The sequence below is a fragment of the Pteropus medius genome, unplaced genomic scaffold (assembly GCF_902729225.1).
Source record: "Pteropus medius unplaced genomic scaffold, Ma_sr-lr_union100, whole genome shotgun sequence".
Taxonomy (NCBI): Eukaryota; Metazoa; Chordata; class Mammalia; order Chiroptera; family Pteropodidae; genus Pteropus; species Pteropus medius.
The window spans coordinates 2458182-2473413 of NW_024342469.1; the positions used below are offsets into that span (position 1 = coordinate 2458182).

The following is a 15232-nucleotide window of genomic DNA, read 5'->3' on the forward strand; positions in this document are numbered from 1 at the left end:
GGTCCCGCTGTGCAGCCTCAGGGCTGGAGGACCTGGGGAGACACCGGTGGCTTCTGGTCTAAGGGATGTGGGTCCCGCGGGAGGGGCTGCGAGCCACGTGACGGAAGCCACTGTCCCCACAGTCCTCGCCCTGGACGTCTTCGACACGTTTAACTTCACGGGAGCCTGGGTGCCACGGCTCGAGGACATCCGTGAAGACGTCCCGAAGGAGCTGGCGTCCTCTGCCTTCTTCCCAGCTGACTTCTTCACACTGCCCGAGAGAAGAGGTAAAGCCCCCTCGAGGCCCAGCGCTGCCCTCAGGGGACTCCCGCCCCGGGGGGGCCCCCCGGAGGGTCCCCACTGCAGAGTGTGCTGGTCGTCCTCGCTGTGCAGTGAAAAGCTGCTACGCAAGTAGGGAAAATTCTAGCATCCGCCCCCCCAAAAACCAGACCGGGAGCGGCACGTCTTCACTCCTGGCTGGGGTCACGGTACCCCTGGCTGAAACATTTTGAATCGTCTGGAAGTGTTTCTCGCAGATCCACCCGAGCTGCTGAAAATGTCTCAAAACCAGGGGGACTGGAAAACGTGAACTTCCGTAACGAGCAGTTTAAGGCTGGGCGCGCTTTCAGCGAGTCGGGTTTGTCAGCTGTGGGATTCGGGCGCCTCAGCGACTTGCAGAGAGGGTTTCCCGACGGTGGGTTGGCCGCCTCGCGATCGGTTTTCGCCCCTGGGCCGTGGCCGGCTCACCTCTGCCCCCCGAGGCAGCAGCTGCACAGACGCCCACACGCCTGGGCACGGGGACCTAAAAGCAGCTCCCGCTCGGACTTCGTCAGTGTTTCTGCTTCTGAACTGACCGCAGGGTCATCCTTGCTCTCGGGCCCTTGGCCTCGGAAGTGAACAAGCAGGAGCGAGTTTGCTTTAGGGAGAAGCTTCCAGCACCTGCTTCTCTGCTCTCCTGGGACCGCTCCCGCTGACACCGGGTCCCCTCAGGCCTGTACGCAGCGTCATAGTCAACGCGGTGGTCACTTAATCCTCTGGAGCGCCGGCCAGTGCAGTCAGCACGGAGCAAACCCCACCGATTCATTTACTGCTGAGAAGATGTGGCCCCTGGCTTCTGTGACCCCTCATCCCACAAACGCCTGACTCGCCCCGCGGCGGGGAAGCAGACAGGAGACCCCTTGGGCTCAGCAGGTGTAGTGGGGGCCGTGTGGATGAACATCCAGGAGGTGGGGGCCAGGCTGGGCCCCTCGGGGTGCCACAGCTGCTTGGGTGTCCCTCCCGGATGACCTGCTTTCCTGCCCGCGACCCCACCACCTCCAGGACGACTAGGGCTCTGAGGCAGCAGAAAGGGGTACTGCCGCCTCCACTGGGGTGAAGTGTCTGGATGCTTCACCCAAAGGGAGCCTATGTACCCACCGGCCAGCCGACCTGTTAGCTGGAGGTGCAGTGAGCCAGTTGGGTCCTAGGGGACTAAAGCTTTAGACCCAGAGACTCCTGTGGGGCCAGGAGCAAACGCGGGGAGCGGGGGGCCCCGTGTTCTCTGTTCCTGGGTCATCAGGCACTCCCGAGGCCACCATGCCCCGGATGCTGTCCTCCGACCCTGCCGTAGCCCCTCGTGCCCCGTGCCTGGGAGACGGTGGCCCCCTGGAGGGGGAGGCACTGACCTCCCCCAGCCTCTGGGAACTGCTGTTCCACGTCCTGTCTGCGAATGCCACCAGCCCAGGAGCCCACGCAGACGAAATCATAGAACACGTGACTGGCTTTTCTCACTGAACATGATGGCCTCGAGGTTCGTCCGTGTCGTCACGTGCGTCAGGGCTTCCTCTGAGGGCTGAGGGACATTGTAGCCCACACTGCTCATTCGCTCATCCGTTGGTGACACTGGGGCTGCCCCCACTTCCGGCTGCTACGCACACGAGGACAAGTGTCTCTTGAGCTCTGCCTGCCCTTCTTTGGGGCGCGTGCCCAGAGTGGGTTTGCGGGGTCACGTGGTGCTGTGTTTGGTCTTTGGAGGTACCGCTGCTGTCCCCACAGAATGTCTGCTGGCTTCGGGCGGCTGCTGCTCGCGTGGAGAGCGATGGGCGGGGACACGGTGTCCAGCTCCGTCCTCCACCCCCGCTCGTGTTGCAGAGAGTCCCGTGGTGAGGCCGGCCGGCCGGAGGGCCGCCCCGCAGACTGCACGTCCGGGGCCTGGCGCCGAGACGGAGGCCCCGTTCAGGAGGCAGAAGAGGCACCCTGAGGAGCCTGGCCAGTTCGCCGTCGCCCTGGTCATTGTCTACCGGACCCTGGGACAGCTGCTGCCCGAGCTCTATGACCCTGACCGCCGTAGCCTCCGGTAAGGCCGGTCGGGGAGCACGGGGGCCCCGCCTGACCGCCTATGTAAGGACAGCGCTGCCCTGTCGTCTCCTGTGGGCAGAGGCTCTGGGCCTGCGGGCGGGCAGCGTCCCCGGGTTCCTGCCAGGAGCACCCGGCACACGCCCCGCCTCGCGCCTCCGTGGACACCGACCCACCAGCTCCCCAGTGTGATTCCTCCTCGGAGGGGCTGTCCCCGCATCCGTGCGCCTCGGCCACTGGCGGCCCAGCACCAAGGGCCGCTTCGCGAGTGCTGGCCGGAACGGCAGACGCTGCCCGGCGGGGCCTCGTGGCTCTGGCCAGAGGCGGGCGCACACGCAGGCTCCCCCTCTTCAGCTTTCTTGTCATTTCGGGCTCTCCCTGGGTCCGTAGTCCTCACGTCACGCCCCCGGGTGGCTGGACGGGACTCCGCCACGAGCCGCCGGGCTCCCTGTGCCGGGCGTTTTGTCTGCCGTTCCATGGGGCGGCGGCAAAACGTCTCTGCGCACACGGCCGCTCTTCGCTTTTAAATTTCCAAAGTTCACCTCTGACCCTGCGTGTGGCCCATCACTGACGAAACCTGCGCCGAGCCCGACGTGGCCGCTGCCCAGGCCCTTCCCAGGAGCAGGGCTGCGGCTCCGAGCTCACGGGCTGGGATCCCCGCCCCCACCCGTGTCCTCACCGTGTTTGCACGCGGGCGTCAGCGACCGGTTCACGCGCATCTTCCGGGTGCTCTTGCCCCCACCTGCAGGCTGCCAAACCGGCCCGTCCTTAACACACCGGTGGTGAGCACGACGGTGCACAGCGAGGGTGCCCCGCTCCCCGGCCCGCTGGAGCGGCCCGTCCTGGTGCAGCTCGCCCTGCTGGAGACGGAGGAGCGCTCCAAGCCGGCCTGCGTCTTCTGGAACCACTCCATCACGTGAGGGACGCCCCGGGAGCCCGCGGCCACCTCCGGCCCCGAGCTCTGCGTTCCCGCGGGGGGGCCTCACCGGGGCCGGGGTGTGCCCGCAGCTCCCCAGCACTCGGCAGGTCTCAATGCTCCGCTACAGTGTCCCGTGGGTCATTCTCTTGGTCTGTTGCACCCCTCCGGCCTCTCGTGGGGGAGGGGGTGTCTTCCGCGGGTGTCAGAGCTCCTACATGTACAGTTACGTGTACACACGCACGCACACACACGCATAGATATACACCTGGAAACATGGCTCATACGTGTGTGCACACACCCCGTTACACACATGTACAGGGATGTACACACCTGGAAAGACGTGCACACGTGACACGCACAGGCCAACGCGGAGACAGGGCCGGTCACCTGCAGGGCTCCCGTGACACAGCAGCCCACAGACGCCCAGCCACCACCAAAGGAGACGGGGTTCCGTCCCGGACACACGGGGGTCAGGGCTCAGAGACTGAGGAGAACAGCAAGGAATCCCACATGGGGGGATCCCCGTACCGGAAGGGGGTGCCTGACCTCACCTGGCCCTGCCGAGGAGCCAACAAGCAGCTGCTGGGCTGGTTCTACCGCTCAGAGGCTGTGCCCTGCCCCCACGCGTGGACCTAGGACAGAATTCTGTGCATATGGGAGTTCGTTCCTATGCAACAAAACATTCCCCAAACGAACCGTGGTTCCACGAGAGTGAGTGGGTGCCCACCGAGTGGGGGCGCCGCCGGGGTGGGCATGCGGACCCCCGGCCTGCAGGGGCCCGCGCCGGGAAGCAGGCTTGGCTCGGCAGAGCCAGCGTGGCGCTCTTCCCGCCTGCTGCGTTTGCCAAATTCTAGTCGATGAGGGGGCAGCGTGGTGTCCGGGCGGTAACAGGCACTTGGCTTACGAGAGAGGGTGCAGGGCCCGCTGTCGCCGCAGGGGACGTGTGAGGGTCGGCTCGGCCTGCGGGCGGCTCGGCTGTCTGTAGTGGTCACTCGGTTGAACCCGGGCGATTAGCTCTACTCATCCTCCCTGCTGTGTATGTGGCGGCTCTCATACCGGATCTTAAAAGTTCTTGGCAAACATGCCTTGGCCTTCACGTCCCGTTTCACAGATGAGTAAACTGAGGATCAGAGAAGCGACTGGACTTTCCCAGAGTCAGGGAGGGCAGGGCCGCCTCCGAGGCCGAGACACGCCCGCATGGCAGCTTGTCATTTGGAGCTTCTCAGGGAGGAATAATTGGGCCCTGCTTCCAGGCAGTGGCCATAAAACACGGAGCAACCGAGAGATGAAAGTGTGAAACGAACGTGAGATGTTATTTCTTAAATCGTCGAGACTCCAAAGAAGACTGAAGTACAAAGCGGCCTTTTTAACAACTGACTAATGTTTCTGACCAAAGGGGCGTGCGGTGGACCCGAGAGGTCCCCATTTAAGTTTTACTGCTAGGTGACACATCGGAGGCGAACTTCGCAGGCTGCTGCTTTGGGGCCCGCGCCAGCCGCCAAGGCGGAGGGAGAGTTCACACGGTCTCGAGCGGCCGCGGGGGCCCTGGTCCCCACAGTGGTGGCAGTGGTGCCGTGTCTTGGACACGCTCCGGGGGGGCAGGTGGGCCTGGGAGATGCCGGCAGTGGGAGAATCACGTGCCCCTCTCTCTCCGCAGCGCCGGTGGGACTGGAGGCTGGTCGGCCAAGGGCTGCGAGCTGCTGTCCAGAAACCGGACCCACGTGGCCTGTCAGTGCAGCCACACGGCCAGCTTCGCCGTGCTCATGGACGTCTCCAGGCGTGAGGTGGGCGCAGCCCCCAGGGGCACCCCTCCCCCGCCCCGGCAAGTGTACGGGGGCATCGACCCCATGGGGCATTTAGGCCTCGCCCCAAACCTGTCCCCTCAACGCTGTCTTTCCTTCCAAGCGCCAAAAAACAGATCCATTCTAGGACAGGGGCCGGAATCTGTTAGCATCTACATAACAAAACCCCCTTGAGAGGTTTCCAGAGAGGCCAGGTTGTAAGTTAGAAACCGGAATGGCAGACCCGAGCCTCAGGTTGAAGAGAAGCACCTGGGACGCACAGCCCACTTCACAGTGGTGTGCTCTGCGGTCTGTTACGTGGCGCTGTTTCTGCCCACTCTGAATGTCGAGAAAGCCGTCGGCTGGCGGGGGACAAAGGGGGTACGTTCCTTCGGAGCCACACACGCCGGCTGGGAAGACAGAGGCCGGGTCAGGAGCTGCCCAGCCGCGGAGCTGATGTTAACCTCTGGCATTTTCAGAGCTCTGGGAATGCGTCGTCCCGTGTGGGGCCAGTGGTGCGGTCAGCCTGGGTGGGGGGGGCTGGAGTCCAGGAGCCAGAACGGGCCTGGGTGACCTCACCGCGGCCGCCTTTCCAGGCCTGGGTTTTGTCCCTTGTCCCAGGAGGCCGGGCGCCCCTCCCTCTGGTGCAGTGCCCAAGTTTCTGTCACATTCTTGGGAGGGTGAGTCAGCCCCGACTTGCTCCTGGCGGGTGTCAGGGTGACGAAAGGAGAGGGTGGGCCTCCTGGGAGTCCTGCGAGTGCCCTCAGGCCATCACGGTCTTTGTCCCCGTGCGACGGGGGTGTCCTCTCGTGGCCAGGAGCGGACTGGACGTGTAGGTGGAGGAAGGTGAGGATCAGGTAGAAGAAATGAAAAGAGCAGGAATCATGGCCCCTGTGCGCCCCCCCCCTCCAGCCTGCCCCCCTCCAATCCTGCCCCCCCCCTCCAGCCTGCCCCCCCCCTCCAGCGCCTGCGGTCCCTTAGCCAGATGCCCTAGCGCCCCAGCTGGCAGGGGGTCAGGACTGCAGCCTCCAGGGGATGCCAGAGTTAGCTGCAAAGGAGAAGCCCCTGAGCACTCAGGCGCCCCTCCCAGCCCCCGCCCCCCCAGGCATCGCCTGCTCAGAATTCCAGGCGAGTTCAGAGCATACTTCCCAGAGGTTACCAGGGAACCGGGCCCCTCGCTCCCCAAATGCCAAAACTCCGCAGGGCGGGGGCCTGGACCACTGTCACATTTCGCAAAGCCCAGCAGACAATGGCAGCCCCAGCAGCGACAGCCCGTCTGCCTCCCGTGTAAACGGAGCGTGCGGGCGAGGTCTCTCTGGCTCGGGGTTCGGGCGGACAGGCCCGGTGTCCACGTGCGAGGTTTTCTTTTCCTTGCTGTCATTCTCGATCGTGGCCACATATCCACGACACAAAATTCTCCGCCTCGGCCACGTCCGAGCTCCGGGGCAGGGCTCGAGGTACGTCCACCCTGCCGTGTGGCCGTCACCTCCAGGACCGGTTTTGTCACCTGTTCATTCGGTTTTCGCTCTGGGTTTTTCCCGCCCCGAAGACCATGGCGGGGTCCAGTGGCGCTGCCTGTGGTGGTCGTCATTAGCGGCCCCCGTTGTGCAGACGCCCCGTCGGAGCCCCGGCCCTCACCGGCCCTCGTCTTTATCCGCCCGCCCGCAGCACGGAGAGGTCCTGCCCCTGAAGACCGTCACCTACGCCGCCGTGTCCGTGTCCCTGGCCGCGCTGCTGGCGGCCTGCGTGCTCCTGGCGCTGGTGCGGACGCTGCGCTCCAACCTGCACAGCACCCACCGGCACCTCACAGGGGCGCTGCTCTCCTCCCAGCTGGTCTTCGTGCTCGGGGTGGCCCAGACGGGGAACCCGGTGAGTGCCCCCCTCCCTGTCCCCTAACGCTGCCCTACAAGGGGCGTCTGTGGGAGCCCCGTCGGAAGGGCTGGGGGCTCCAGTCACGACGACTTATTTTCCTGATCAGACTCAGTGATTTCATCAGAAAATGCAGTCGCTTGTCACAGCCCAGAGGCCGCGAGCTGTGCCTTGAGCCATCGTGGCCCGAGGACATGTGACGCGCACTGGGGACGGGCTTCCCTGTCTGCAGTGTGTCTCACCCCTGTACTCTGCACTTTCTAAGGAGTCATGGCTGTGTTTCCTGTGGCGGCCCACCTGCCCCTCCAGATAGGCAGAGGAGGCTGGGACAGGCCCAGAACTCGGGGTGTTGGGGGTGGGGTGCAGACGGGGCTGAGGAAGAGGAGGGAGCCTCCTGAGAGAGAGTGGACACAAGCAGGAAGGGCCCAGAGGGGACACGGGGAGCTTCCCTGTGACCTGGTTCAATACAAGGTGTGTTTCTCAAGCCTCCCCAGGTCGTGTAGGTGTATGGGGTGCCACCTGGCCGCTTGGGGTATCGTGTGGGCCCTCAGGTGTCACAGGAGCTTACGGGGTACCATGTGTGCTCGTGGGGCTTTGCATAAGCTCGTAGGGGTTATAGGGTAATTAGGTTACATAGGTGTTGTGCTGGGCCACACCACAGAAAAACCCAAACCGATCTGCAGACACATCATGAGAAGTAATTGGAGGGTTTAGCAAAGTAGCTGGTTATTGGAGACGTATGTGTGAAGTCGGTCGCATTCCTGCAGCAGCCCAGAGTGTACTTAAAATGCAGCTTACAAACACCCAGGGGGGGCGGGGGCGCCGGCGGGGCTTCTCAGACTCCAGGTCTGAGTCTCCGGGGCATGGAGGGAGGGGTGGGCTGGTGGCTGGGGCGACCCTGGGCTGTGGGGCGGGGACCCACCTTGGCGGGGGAGCTGGCAGCCCAGCCAGAGAGCAGCAGGGAGGGAGAGAGGTTTGTGGCTTTGAGTCCGCGACTGGTTTTCCATTGTACAAAGAGGATTTTCAGAATACGAGGGTCGCAGCCCGGCGATGATGGGGCCGCAGTGGGGGACCAGGCCCTGTGCCCGAGGCTCTACGGATGCGGCTCCGCTGTGGAAATGGCCGTGGGAGGTGCGCTCTTCACAGGTGACGGGGCCGGGCCCCGCGAGGCTGGTGACCTGCTCAGGGGCACGCAGTCCACCGTGTGTGTGTGAGTTCAAGTGTCCGTGACTAAACGGTGACCCGGATAGCCCTAGGGAGCTGTGAGGCCCGCTGACCGTCACACGTGCATGCGCAGTGACCCCGGGAAGTTCGGAGGTCGCTCTCGCCTCTGAGCTCTGCCGAGGCGGGCGAGCGATGGGCCGTCGGGCGACACAGCTGTTGTCCCTTCGTTCCTCGTGTTCTGAGCACCCACTGCCTGTCGCCGCGTTTAAGCTACCAGAGACCCAGATGCAAGAAGCCCTCCCTCCCCTCTGTCCTCGGAGCCCACCCGCCGGGCACGAACACGAGTGACGGGTGCTAGATGGCGCCCTGGTGGCTGGGGGGCTGTGCCGGGTCGGGGACCGTCCTGACCGTCCATTTGCCGTCCAGGGTAGGCCAGGGGCAGGTCGGGGATCCAGCCACCCAGAGCCTGAGGGGCCGCGCCAGGCACCGTGGAGAGCCGCGGCTGGGTCTGTGTTCCAGGAAGGTGACCTCGGCGGGGTGGGGCTGGGGGTCAGAAGAGCAGCGAGGAGCTGTCTTCGTGAGTCTGGTGCTGAGCCCCAGAACCACGAGCATGAGAAGGGCGGGCGTCAGGGCCACCAGGGCATGGAGGGAGGGAGGGAGGGAGGACAGGGCGCGGGTCTGCAGAAGGGACGAGTGGGTGGGGACACCACTCAGTGCGGGGTGGAACCTCGGGCAGAGTGGCGAGTCTGGGCGAGGCTGGACACTCCCCTCGGGGGGCCAAGGCAAGCATGAGGAAGTGCCCCCCCGCCCCCCGTGAAGAGGAAACGTGTCTGTGGGAACGGACGGGCCCTAGGACAGGAAGGGGAGTCACAAGACAAGGATGGAATTTGCCAGCCCGCTGACCGGAGTCACTCGCATGCTCGAGCGCTTCCTCCTCATTCGCTGCAAGCTGTGGGACCCCCCCAGGCCTCGTCGGGCAGCCAAACCCCCTCTGAAGAGAGGGTGGGCGGTCCCACCTGATAAGTGGGTAGAGACAGGGTGTCGCAGGCAGACAGCTCAAGAGGGTGGCACTGATGACTTCGGTGGCCTCTCAGCTGTGACATAGGGAGTCCAGGCCTGTCGCAGAGGCCTGGCCCCTAAGCTGGGCAGAGTGAGGGGTCCGCCCCACTGCAGCTGGCTCTCTGCATCCAGCCAGGCCAGGGAGGGGCGCCTCCACTTGCGTGCAGGCCTTATCAGTGCATCTGTGGGACGCCACATGACTCACTCCAGAACCCTTGGAGCACCTTCGAGTGGTCTCGTGGGGGGATGTGGACTTGGGGCGAGCCGCTCCCTGGAACTGCACACCACGTGGGAGGTGCCCCGAGGCCCGCCCTCCTTCCCAGCACTGAGTGCGGAGCTGCTGGGGGAGGGCCTCGCTGCAGCCCTGCACCCCGCCCGCAGGACGAAAAGGAATGCGGGGCGCCTTGGCTCCGCGCCGGCTCCTTACGGGTTTTCTGTTGACGCACCATCCCATCTCTGGGCCCGGTGTTTCATCTCCCAGATTTCTGGCAGGCGGAAATGATTTATCGTGCATCGGCGTTTGGTCTTTGTTCTGGAAAGGTAGCACATTTACTGCAGAAGTCTGTGCGTGTTCGGCCCCGCTAACTTTCAAAACATGTTTCTAACACCTCTTTTTTTTTTTAACCACAAGAAAAGTGGTTTTATGCGTTCGCTTTTCTCATTGTTTAAGGCAACGAGCCACCAGCCTCCTCACCGGTCCCCCCTTTCCTCAGGCAGCCGTGCTTCGCACACAGGGGGCGCGGGGCTGTTTGGAGCGGGGCTCGCCCAGCCCCAGGCTCTGCCCTCCGCGGCGTGCACGCTCCCCATTTCCTGCCGCGTCTGGCATCGGAGGCAGAGAGCGTGTCTCCATTTGTAGCCTAAGTTTGTTTTTTTCTGCTCGGGTCCTGCTTTGTAGCGCATTTGACGAATGTCACTCTGCAAGGGTCCCTCCCTCATCACTGGGGTTTTGTTTCTGGAGAGAAGGTGGCCGTTGAGGTTGACATGACCGTAGGCAGCACTTGTGTTCTCAGCGAGTCGGGGGTCCGTCGAGCTCCCTGCGGGATTCACTGACCGGGCACCTCGGCACGGTGGTCCCTGCTGTGCGTCAAGGTGGCGGCCCTCTGCCTCCTCCCGCCTTCCTGTGTCTGTTGAGGTCCAGGTGTCTCCCTGGCACAGACGCTGGGACCCTGGGAGGCTGGACAGACTGTGATTGGGGTGGGGGGGGCGGTGATCAGGGCGGAGCTCTCTGCATCTGTCCTGGTGTCCAGGGACATGGGCTGGCTTACCAGAGGCCGGATGCTGTCCCTCAGCTGCCCTGGAGGTTGACTTTCTCTTCCTGGCATTTGGCCACCGGCCAGACAGCCACCTGGCACAGAAAGGACAGGAGCAGAGCCAACGCTCCCTCCCCGTCCTTCCTTCAGCAGAGGTAGGAGGCCCCCACCAGCTGAGGCACGAAGAGCTCAGCTCGCTGTCTCTTGTCCCTTGAGGCCACGAAGCACAAAGCTCCTCCCTCTCTCTGGCCACACCTGCTGGACCCTAGAGACCTGTGCAGGGGGGTCAGGGGTGACCAGCCAAGGTCATGGTCTGGGGCCCTCAGCCTAAGCAGGCCACCTCCACAATTTTTTTTTTTTTAACCTTGAATTAAATTTCAAAATTTGAAACCGTGACATGAAAATACAGATTTCCGGCTTCTACTGGAAATGCTAGAGGCTCTGCCTGCCTCTCGTCTCCAGGCGGTGCTGGCTCTTGGCACTGATCCGGGCTGGGGAGGGTCCCTGGGTCCCCAGGTGCCTCACACCCCGCCCCCCCGCCGCCCTCACTTCCACATCGGGAGCCCGAGGTGCTGTGACCTGTGGCTCTCAGTGCTCTCGAGTGAACCAAACACAAAAACCAAAGAAGTCGATTTCCTGGTTCGGGCACACAGACCCTCGCGGCTGCCGAGAGGCCGATTTGGTCACTTCCCTCCCGCCTTGTGCCCCTTCGGCCCTCGGCCCGCGCCGCAGGCTGTGGGCCGGCCGGGCTGGCGCTGAGCGGCCCCTCTCGTGGCAGTTCCTGTGCACGGTGGTGGCCATCACGCTGCACTACGTCCACATGAGTGTCTTCGCCTGGACCTTCGTGGAGAGTCTGCACGTCTACCGCATGCTGACGGAGGCTCGCAACGTTGACGCGGGGCCCATGCGGTTCTACTACGTCATGGGCTGGGGCATCCCGGCCATTGTCACAGGTGAGGACGCGGGGGCCCTGGGCGGGCACCAGTCACCACGGGGCACCCCCGTGACGTCGCTGGCCCCGGAGCCCGTGTCAGTAAGGCCTCCTCTTCCTTCTGTACCCTCCTCAGCGGAGGAGGCCCTAGCCCTGCACACTTGTCCACACACGCGAGTGTGACCATCCATCCAGTCCCCACTGCGGGCCGCAACTCCTGTCCCGTGTGAGCTTCTTGAGAACTGGTCCCCTGTGGCATTTAGTCAAAAAGTCCATGTCCGTGCCCCAAGTGAACTCAGGTCTGATACCTGGTCTAGACTCCCCCTGAGGGCCAGCTGTCCCCAGCCCCAGGGCCTCAGGTGACAGGAAGGGAGTTCGCTCGCTGCCACAGGTGAGGCCTCACCTGTACGTGAACATCATGAACATCGGTCGCTGATAGGTGACCCAAGGCCAAGCTCAGGGAGGGGACGTGATTGCCGGCGCGTCCTGAAGTTTAAGCGCAGGTGTTTAGTTTGCTGGGCCTCCTGCCTCAAAGTACCACGGACTGGGGGGCTTAGAAAAGCAGAGGCTCATTCTCTCACCGTCTGGAGGCCAGAATCCGGTATGGAGATGACAGGACTGCTTCCTTCCGGAGGCTGAGGGACAATCTGCCCAGGCCTCTGCCCTGGTGTCCTGGGTTCGTGGCCGCATCGCTGCAGCCTCTGCCGTCATCCCATGTCCTCCCCAGGCGTCTGTCTCAGTCACCCCCTTCCTCTCTCAAGGCCACCGGTCACTGGATCAAGGGTCCATCCTAAGCCAGTGTGATCTCATCTCGAGATCCTTAACTAGTCTGCAAAGACTCTGTTTCCAGATAAAGCCACCTTCACAGATTCTGGGGCTGAGCCGGACCGATCTTCCCAGGGGGACCCGCTACACTAGGGGACGGGAGGAGGGGGTGAGGACACCCACAGCATGAAGTCACCAAGGTGTGTAGCAAGGAGCCCTCGGAAGGGGTGCTGTCTCCAGAGGCGGGGTCTGCACCCAGAGAAGCGTGCCTCGGAGGCCACGAGGGGCCGCAGCCCGCGCCGAGCCTCTGGGTCAGCACATTCAGGCGTTCTTTACAACGGTGACGGTTCTCGACGAAGCCCACCCATGAGGCACCTGTGCGGGCCAGACCCCAGGCTGGGTATGCCACACGGTCACTTCTGGTGGGGCCGTCCCCATGTCACAGGTGACGTTAAGTGGCTTTCCCTCATTCAGGTCACAAATGCTTATGGCCCCAGCTGGCCATGAGTGACACAGGAGAGGGCCCTTGCCCCCCCGCCCCCCGCAGCACCCATCTGCTGGGTCTGAGGGCCTGACCGGGTCGCGGAGCGGGTGTCAGGGCCGAAGGTCTCCAGAGAAGGAGCTGGGAGGAAGCAGCCCGGGGTGAGGCCTCGGTCTGAGGTGGAGGACGACTTCACTTGGAGAAGCTCGAGGCCATTTTGTACGAGGGGTCACGATAAACACCTAATCTGGGCAAAGATGAGCCTGAGTTACTCGTGAAATGCCTCGGAGATGGCTTTGCCATCTAAACTCAGACATTTCACATTTCTAACTTGTTTTAAAAAGTTTTTTTTTAACACTTAAGTCTTTTGCAAAAGAACTTGAAAAGATTCTGGGGAACCTCAGGCGGGGGCGGAGGCGCTGGCCCGCTGTGCCGCCACCGCAGGCTGGTCAGTGTGTGCAGCCTCGTCACTCGCCCTGCCTAGAGCCCGTGACCTCGCTGGCCGGGCGGGTGGCCCTCGGCCTTGCGTGTCCATGCCCTCTGTGCGGGGGGTGGGGGGGCACGTATCTCACACGTTCTCACCTCTGCTCCACCCTGTGTGGTCACCCCGGGTGACCCCTCCAAATGGCTGGACACAACAGAGCATCTCTACCCAGGCCCTGCGAGGGGGTGGCCGGTCTGCCGGGCACCAGAGCAGAAGGGAGGGCAGGCCGTCGGAGGTCATGGGGGCTTGTCCCAGCTCGGGACCCCCAGAATGGAAGGCAGGGTCAGGGGAGGCCACGGCGGGGAGCGGGCAGGTGACATGCCCTCCTCTCTTCATTGCTGCCTCCTTGTCTCTCTCTGGTGTCCCTCAGCAGCCCCAGCCCTGGGGGGCTCCTTGTAGCTGCCCGGGCCCGCGTGGCATGGTGCTCCTGTCATTTGGCACTGTGAGGGGCTTTGCTTTGAGGGGACCTGGGCCTTTGTCACATCCCACCTGTTTATCTTGGGCTCCGGGCCCTTCTTTCTGAGGGTGATGCTGGGGTCCTGCCTGAGTGGGGCTGGGAACGCCCTGCTTGTGGCCATACCCGCTGGGGCTGACCGTCAGAGGGTCCCCTCCCGGGGTATCCCTCACTCTCCCCTCCTTGTTGTCCAGGACTCGCGGTGGGCCTGGACCCCCAGGGCTACGGAAACCCTGACTTCTGCTGGCTCTCCCTGCAAGACACCCTGATCTGGAGCTTTGTTGGGCCCATCGGAATAGTTATCATTGTAAGTGGGGTTCTCGGGGACGTGGGAACCTGCTGTGCCCTCGGGGTGTCAGCTGGAGGGGCTGGCGGGGCAGGGAGGGCTGACCTCACCATGGTGAGGCCTCCAGGTTCCAGTCCACGTCCACTGTGAGACCTCTTGGTGTCCAGCCCCCAGGAAGGGACGTCCTACAGGCGCAGGCCGGCACGTGGGCCCCCAGGCCTGCTCGTCCTAGCCTCGCCTCCCCGAGACACGTGTGAAGATGCTCAGAAGCGTTCGGTTTTGAAGGTCTGCTGCGACAATAGACGAGTTGGTCGCCGGACTTTGTTTGTTTCAGGTCAATACAGTTATTTTCGTCCTGTCTGTGAGAGTTTCCTGCCAAAGAAAGCACCGTCACTATGAAAGAAAGGGGACCGCGTGAGTTGGCGCTAAACCTGGGGTGGGGGGGCCTGATGTGCAGACCCCCGAGCGTCTGGTCTTTGGAGCCCCCGGAAAGTGCCTGTCACTGAGCGGCCTGGGCCCCTCGGCCACAACCCCGCTCAGCTGCTGTGGTGGTGGGGACAACTGGCTGGGCCAGTTCAGAGGACCGAGGACAGCCTCATAGGTGGGGATCCACGGGCTGCCGCGGGGGAGAGGCTGGCGTCTGGACTGTGCCGAGGCTGTGCCACCAGATGGTGTCCGGATCCGAGTGGCATCGGGCGCTGTGGAGGAGCAGGCGGGAGCCTGGCCATCGCGAGGACTGGGGCGGGCAGCGGGGCAGCCGCCGGACCAGGGAGGGAGACGCGTTCACATCCGGAGGGTTCAGGATGGAGGGCCCCCAGCGTTTGGTGGCAGGTCACGGAGGGGCACGGGGCTTTCTCAGTGTCCCCCAGGCTCCGTCCTCCCCCGGGGTGGGTGCGGCCCTGGCAGCGACGCAGACCAGGGAGGCAGGGGCGGTGACAGCGGGTGGGGGGAGGCGCTGAGGCAAAGGTGGTGCCGGGGCTGCGGGAATGGAGGGGGCCCCTCGGCTCGGAGGAGGGCCCAGCACGGAAGGAGCCGGCCACGCTGGGCGGCTGAGGGCATGTATGGGAGCTTGAGGGAGGGGGGAGAGAGGACGAGGGCAATCCGGGTGACCTGCCAAGAGGTGGGTGAAGACGATGCACGGGGGCCCCGGGCAGCGAGGGCATAGGCCTGTCTGCCCCCGAGAAGGGAGCTTAGAAAGGTTGGGGAAGGGTGGGTGGCTGGACAGACAGATGCATGGGTGGGTAGGTGGGTGCCCAGATGGGTGGATGAGAGCGAGCGGGCGGGCGAGACGTGGGGGGAGGACTGTGGAGTCAGGCCCGGCCCGCTCCCTGCCCCTGCCCCGCAGCTCCCTGCTGAGGACGGCCTTCCTCCTGCTGCTGCTCGTCAGTGCCACGTGGCTGCTGGGGCTGCTGGCCGTGAACGGCGACGCGCTGGCCTTCCACTACCTCTTCGCCGTCTTCAGCTGCTTACAGGTAA

General features: G+C 63.9%; 1 protein-coding gene across 6 annotated transcripts in view; it reads left to right on the forward strand.

Moving 5' to 3' along the window:
- Positions 1-15232, forward strand: part of CELSR1 (cadherin EGF LAG seven-pass G-type receptor 1) — a 113207-nt gene that overhangs the window by 92497 nt on the left and 5478 nt on the right. For 4 of the 6 annotated variants that reach the window (XM_039863151.1, XM_039863152.1, XM_039863150.1 and 1 more), the window contains 9 exons: positions 123-266; positions 2110-2314; positions 3062-3229; positions 4890-5016; positions 6682-6882; positions 11134-11308; positions 13665-13777; positions 14091-14170; positions 15102-15228. In XM_039863151.1, coding sequence (XP_039719085.1) covers positions 123-266; positions 2110-2314; positions 3062-3229; positions 4890-5016; positions 6682-6882; positions 11134-11308; positions 13665-13777; positions 14091-14170; positions 15102-15228 — 1340 coding nt within the window. Of the gene's footprint in view, positions 1-122; positions 267-2109; positions 2315-3061; positions 3230-4889; positions 5017-6681; positions 6883-11133; positions 11309-13664; positions 13778-14090; positions 14171-15101; positions 15229-15232 lie in introns of those variants that run through there. The other 2 variants (XM_039863153.1, XR_005652870.1) reach the window with 2 other exon arrangements.